The 6764-nt window shown below is 34.2% G+C and overlaps 2 protein-coding genes across 4 annotated transcripts; one reads left to right on the top strand and one right to left on the bottom strand.

The window, feature by feature from the left end:
• The first annotated feature begins 506 nt into the window (after positions 1-506).
• LOC107267696 (proline-, glutamic acid- and leucine-rich protein 1) lies at positions 507-3992 on the top strand. 2 transcript variants are annotated; one of them, XM_015739685.2, is made up of 8 exons: positions 507-644; positions 751-899; positions 1210-1608; positions 1695-2041; positions 2122-2301; positions 2377-2641; positions 2714-2914; positions 2996-3992. In XM_015739685.2, exons 2-8 carry the CDS (start codon positions 786-788, stop codon positions 3950-3952), a joined length of 2463 nt encoding a protein of 820 aa, XP_015595171.1. In that variant the 5' UTR covers positions 507-644; positions 751-785; the 3' UTR covers positions 3953-3992. The 2 variants fall into 2 exon arrangements, with proteins under 2 accessions (XP_015595171.1, XP_015595172.1); XM_015739686.2 differs by lacking the exon at positions 507-644 and having other exon boundaries at positions 764-899; positions 1314-1608.
• LOC107267698 (carboxylesterase 1D) lies at positions 2543-6754 on the bottom strand. 2 transcript variants are annotated; one of them, XM_015739689.2, is made up of 7 exons: positions 6320-6754; positions 5777-6062; positions 5528-5713; positions 5175-5454; positions 4361-5110; positions 4003-4300; positions 2543-2671 (listed from the first exon to the last, which is right to left on the bottom strand). In XM_015739689.2, exons 1-6 carry the CDS (start codon positions 6689-6691, stop codon positions 4036-4038), a joined length of 2139 nt encoding a protein of 712 aa, XP_015595175.2. In that variant the 5' UTR covers positions 6692-6754; the 3' UTR covers positions 2543-2671; positions 4003-4035. The 2 variants fall into 2 exon arrangements, with proteins under 2 accessions (XP_015595175.2, XP_015595174.2); XM_015739688.2 differs by lacking the exon at positions 2543-2671 and having other exon boundaries at positions 3909-4300; positions 6320-6753.
• Positions 6755-6764: the final 10 nt, after the last annotated feature.

Below are 6764 nucleotides of genomic sequence, written 5' to 3'. Positions count from 1 at the left end.
GCACGCAAACCTCTAATTTGACTATCGATTTCATGACTTTCAGTAATAATATTAATGTGTAGTCGAATATTGAATGGATACTTTTTTAATGTATGTACTTTAAAGTGTGCTTGTGTCACCCACGGAAATACTGATTGCGCTTCTCGCTGCTTGGCAGCGCGCATTTAAAAGAGAAGTCTGATGTAGGAGGATGTGTGCACACTCTTCGTCGATCGAACGCGAAGAATTTCAATGGCCTCTCGTTACGTCGTTGCTATACTGAGAACCCAACACTGGGAGGAAACTCGATGGGCTGAGTCGATGATAGATGCAGTGTGAATTACATAATTCCTTTTGCGATTGAGGTCGCGATCGTGTTGCGTATAGAACTCGTTATTTATGCTGGTTCGAATACTTGAAATAATTCCCGCTTTCACGATTTATTACATTCTTCAGTGTTGCCATCTAGTATGTGAGCCTGGAAACTGCTTAGTAGTTTAATACTTTGACGTTTCTCTGTCGGTAAAAAATATATTGTTTGTGTATCTTTTTCATTTTACCGATCGATGGTCGTCGCGTGGAATCCGTGGTAATTTTCAGTGATTACCGGTTATTTCGTGTTTTTTTTCCGAATCTTTGTAATAATTCATATCATTTATGAAAATGTAAGTTATAATATCTTTTATTTAATTCATTTTGATGACGTTGATAAGTTTTGTATTACTGTTTCTTTGATCTGTTTTTTTATGTGCGTTTGAATTATACACTTAGATCCACGTGGAGTGTTATACTGAAGGTTAGAAAGAATGGCTACAGCGTTGGAATTATTAAGATCTCTTGATCAAAATGAAAGGGATCACGATGACTTTATTCGCGAATTATTGTCCTCGAACTCAGACATCCCCTTCGATAAAGATGAGGTAAGACAAAATTCATGTTTAGCGGTATAATCTTAACACATTCCCAACGAGAAACGAGAATTCTCGTTTTTTAAAAATAAGCAGTTTCATCAATTATCTTACTAAAAAACAATTTTAATACTCCTTGCGCACAACTCCTGAAAATTTTAATGAAATATATTATCTACAGAAGTAATGTTTCTGTCATTAAAATTCTCCTGTTTTATAGGAACGTTTTAGGAAAAATTGCCTGTTGTGAGTGTGTTAAGATTATTTTCTAACGATGTTGTAAAATTTAGAAATAAAACAACTGTACAGCAATTCTTTCTAGGTAAACACAATTCAGAATATCATTATAACGACTGTTAATACAAGGATAAATCAGGCAAGTACAAGAAATTCTGGATTAGACATCTTGTTTCGTTTTCTACCCAGATGTTCTAAGCAGATATTATTGAAATATGGTATTTTATGGATCACAAAAAGTACTCAAACCATAGAAAGCATTCAGAGTAGTATAGCTGAATTGAATTTAGCTTGTAAAGTACTAGGATCTCTAATTACACAATGTAAAGAAATCCCAGAACTACAGAAACAAATATCTACGCAAAATGTGAAGCAACTAATAACAGTTGTTACAAACTTAGAACAAGACAGAAGGTGTGGGGCAACTTTATATCTGATAGCCATTTTGCTACATAATTATCCAGAAGCTTGTGAAAAATTGCAGGTAAAAATAAATGATAATGTATACCTTAAATGTTCCTACATTATGTTTTGTAATAATAATTAAAGAAATATTTATTGTTATTTTAGACAGCCATTCGTAGGATTATACTACCTATATTAGACTTAAAAAACAATGGTTTGGTCAAGGCTGGTGCAAATTGTTACACGTTACTCTCTAAAGCTACGGAGAAAACATTTAAACCGCCACAGGAGAGATCTACGTACACTGGCTGGATCTACAGTCAGGCTCTGATCTGTAACAGCTTGCATGAAATAATGGATAGACTATTTACTGGTTTAATTGAATTAGAAAGTATAGATATTTGGGACAAATTAGTTCTTCCTGAAATATCACAAGACAATATAATTGAGTATTACTATGGATTAGAGCATAGATTTTTCAATCTGTGCATCTATTTATCAACAATGCTCAGGTAAACCTCATAGGTAGAACATTCTTTTGTACGATTCTGAAATCCTAATGGTTATAACAATTTTTTTCAAATTATTTTAGGGGATACAGGGGAAAAAATTCCGTATCACCAAATGATATTTTGCAAGTTCTGTGCAGGGGTTTAGCTGTCACACCTTGTAATTTGGGAATCGATGACTCTTTCAGAAAGCAAATATTGCATTTTATTTTACCAAAGTTGCATATAAGTCTTTTTAGTGTTCTCGATTCATTTATCGATGGGTAGGTATTTGTTTGTTTAATAGTAACTCTGATATATAATAATCATATATAACTCTTTCATTTATTTAAAAACAGATTTCGACAAGATCTCGTTCCGTTTGCTCTAACGATATTACAGCTGTATCAGCAGACTTTAAAGTGGAGTGCAAGCGTTCCAGAAAATTTGACTACTTTCAGTGAAGGCAAACCTTTCAAAAATGTGAGAATCGCAGTTTACAAAAGTTTACAGAATTGGCTAATGTATCTGGGGACTTTGTCAGGCATTGAGATGGTGGGAGATGAACTTCTACCTCATATTTTGAAGGACATTACACCAGAAAAAGATCGTGTTGTGCTCACGGTGAGTTCTTGGTGTATTCACAAGATATTGCTGAAAAAAAAGAACCTTATTGATCTTATGATTAATTTGCAGGTTCAGAAAACACATAATTTGTCGAAAAGAGCTTTGAAACGGCTTCGAGAATCTCAATATGAGAATAGCACAAATTTAGGTAGTGCAATGGAGACTACAAAAGAACCGTGCTTGAATGCCGAATTATGCAATGTAGCTCTTCTTGTTTTACAAAACCTGTTTTCCAGTGGAGGATGTTGGCTAAAGCCGTCCTTCTACAAGGTGAGAATGAAGTTGCACATATTTCAAACATATGCATATGAAATAAATTATTCCTTTATAATTTTACAATTCTTTTCACAGAGCGTCCAAAATGTAATCGTACCATTATTGTACGATTTTTATTTGGGAAGTACGGAACAGAATTTCTATAAAGAAAATTCTGAATGTCGTTTAAATCTTATTAGAAGTTTGAAGTCACTTCAAATCAATCAGAATCCTTTCACGCCAGCACCTACGCAATATTCCATTGAAATTTTTGAAATGGCTCTTAATGATTCTAATTTAAGTATCATTCAAGAGTCTAAACTGGCATTGGCTGAACTTGAAAAAGTAGCACATCCCATTGCACCAGCATTGGAATTTCCTATTAGGAATGGGAATATTGAAAATAAAGATTCAGAAGAGATCAGCTCAGTGCTTGAAAAACTAAATGAGTCGGTAACAAATACTTCCAAAAGTACGCGTAAAAATATTTGGACTCAATTTAAGGAGTCCCAAAATGAAAATAGCACGAATCAGACTACTGATAATTCATGGAAGGATTCCGGACTTTCAACTAAACAAGGTTCAATAACAAACGGCGGCCCTACACCTACTAAACAGAAAAAATCCAACAATACTGTGTCGCATGTAACAGTGGTAACTAGCAAAAGTGATCCTGTAGCTTTGTTAATGAACAATGATGAGTCCAGTGCACAGCAAGAAGATAAAATTGACGATGGCTCTTTCGATTCTACTGCTTCCGTAGAATCCAATGATAAAACTAAAGTCTCTGAAGAGATTGAGAAGGATCAGAACTATAGATCTAGCAAAGCGGATGTGTCCTCCTATCTTACGTTAAAAGAAATACAGATGGATGAGATGTTGTTTGCTACAGAAAAAGAAGATTCAAATAGGAGACCTTCACCTCAAGAAGTGGATATAGAGTCTACCGAAAATAAAACAGTTAAGGAAACAAAAGAGAAACACGAAGAAGTGAAAGACGGAGAAAATGTCGAAGACATGCTCAGTTTATTTTGTGATACGACAATGGATTAATATATAGATATGACAATAATAATCTTTACATTAATTAAAATTTGTCTTACTCAACTTTCATATCGATACTTTTCCGTAATTCCTTAACCAAAGTATCTCAAGTTAAGATTTCGTACAGCGTTCTGTATGTTTTTTTGACTTGTAGTCTCTTTTATGACTTTACTCGCTTCTGGTTCAATTTGTTTCTCTGATTTGGTATTAAGTATCTTTGTTCCTAATATAACATTAGGAACTATATTTTTTATATTACCAATATTACGTGCGAACTCTACTGTGCCATTGAATAAATTGCAATAGACTGATCCCAGTCTATTAGTAATTCCGGCCCATAAAGCCATTTGGCAATATCTACATGAAAGAGAAACTGTTTTAATATCACTAAGACTTGTTTGAGGTTTGCTGAGTTACCTGAAGTTTTCTTTAAGTTCAGACTTTGAACTGATACTAATGAATCGATTTTTATCATCTGAAAATTGTGGAATGGTACTAAACATTTGGGTACCATTATTTGATTTGTGAGAAAGTACTGGTTTTCCATTCCATGCAAAAGTAGCTATCATATCTGTGAATACATCTGTAACGTGCTTATCGTCTTCCGATAGATTATTTTCATCAGGTATTTCCTGACCGGTAATGGAATTTCGTCCAAAAATGTATCCTAGCTCATCACCATGAGCAGTACTCTCTTTTGAAGTCTTAGCATCCACTATAGGTAGACCAGCAAGAAAATCTTTAGCATAATTATTTTGTCCTTTGTGATCAAAACTGTAGAGAAATGTTTTAGCTTTCTTGCTCCAATGTTCACTTGTTAAAAATGCAGGAACATTATAGAGAGCGTCCCCTACTGCCTCTGACACTTTTGCAATTTCATTATATCCTTGATTCCCATTAAAGACATTAAAATAATTTCTGAAAGCTTCGAAGGAAAAGGGATTTGATACATTTCCAAAAATCGGTATAGTACTCTGAAGATTTTGAACTAAATCTTTGTTCAAGAAGTTTGGAATTTTTAATTTTTTCTCAATTTCACTCTTGTAACTGCCAAAAATAGCACCACCCGTTTCATCCTTCATTACTCCAGTCAGTAATGGAATCTCTGGGAAATTTCCCATTTTCAAAGCGACTTCCGGTGTTTCTGTCATAAAATTTGGTAATGACCTACACATAATGTAAATAAAAACTATTAATTCTGGTATTACTAAATAGATTTTCAATATTATACCTCTCATCGTCACTGCCTTCTATAACTGGACCAGGTCCCAATAACGTAGACAATCCTGAAAGAAATCCTTGGGCCACCATTCGTGCAGTTTCGAGTTTTGAATCAACTTGCAACAATTGCTCTACTGATAATTCTCGAAGACACTGTACCATATCTGGAATATAATCAGTAGGACAGTCATGTTGAGATGCTATGTATTTTGCAGTACGCATTGGATCCTTGTCAATTGCAAAATTGGAAAGAATCGAACCAGACATAGCAATCAGTCCGGTGAAAAAATCTGAAAATATATAATACTAGTGAGTAACTTAAATAAACAGTTGTTATGATATAAAACAATAACAAATTCTTACTTTTAGTAAGTTTAGATAAGGAAAGCATGATAGCTGAACTGGCACCGGTACCATGACCAAAGGCAATAATTTTTTTTGGATTTCCACCAAAGTACTCTATATAATTTCTGACCCAATTTATTGCCAATGTCATATCAAACATTGCGTTATTGCCTGGTAATTCTTTGGTGCCTGTACTCAAGAATCCTAAAAGAAAAGGTTTATTGGGTATAAAAGATTAATTAATTCCTGATAACACTTACTACATACCTAATGATCCTAATCTGAACTGAATGGATACAACAACCATTTTCTTCTTAATAAGATTTCTCATTTCATATTGGCATGCAGCACCCCTTCTGAAGCCACCCCCATGTATCCAAATTAAGACAGGATATCCGTCGCCAGAATCTGGTAACATTGGGGTGAATACATTTAAAAACAAACAATCTTCTGATCCAATGATTTTTCCATTTTTGTCCTTATTTGGCTGAGGACATGGAGCAGCCCATCTTGTAGCATTGAACTCTCCCTCTAAGTTAGCAGCTTTTGGTCTCTGATAGTATATGCAATAAAATAAAAATCAAATATATCTTCCTTTCTGATAGATTTACGTTTAAATACAATAGACCAAAAATTTTGGTATTCATGCTACATCAGTGTCATAAGATAATTTTGTATCAGGTTGAGTAATTTGATAATACTTGCAGGATGTGACATGATAAGACTTCTTGGAGGATGGTTGGTGGTAGTTTTTACTATTGGCAAATTAATATGTCTATAATATGTTCATTAAAAATTTAAGAGACTTACTTGAAATCGTGAACGTCCAACTGGTGGCTCGCCAAATCTAATTCCCCGAAACACATAAAATCCTTTCTTAGGATCGCGCATCCCGTAGACTCGAGCATCGTGATTATTTTTATTCACAAAAACCACAGGATCATCCTCGGGAGGCTGTGCGGCTGTTATTCCTCCTACTATTCTCTTTTGCCTTTTGAGCAAAGTTAAACATTTCGAATTTACAATTAGTGTGAGGAAGACTAATAAAAATGTGAAAGCCGGTCGTAGCATTGCGAGGGCCGATAGTGGACTAAATGGTGTTACAGATAATTCAAATAATTTGATATGAAGTAGGAATGAGATAGCAGTGGTACAGATAATAATACAGGAAGCCCGTGACATTTTTATTCTATAAGAATCTCTTTAAATTAGTATGAAATATCATATTTTAATCATGAATTCTGCGAACAATTAA

The sequence above is a fragment of the Cephus cinctus genome, unplaced genomic scaffold (assembly GCF_000341935.2).
Source record: "Cephus cinctus unplaced genomic scaffold, Ccin1 Ccin1_scaffold0448, whole genome shotgun sequence".
In the NCBI taxonomy this organism is placed as follows: domain Eukaryota; kingdom Metazoa; phylum Arthropoda; class Insecta; order Hymenoptera; family Cephidae; genus Cephus; species Cephus cinctus.
This window is presented reverse-complemented; position numbering and strand designations above follow the sequence as displayed.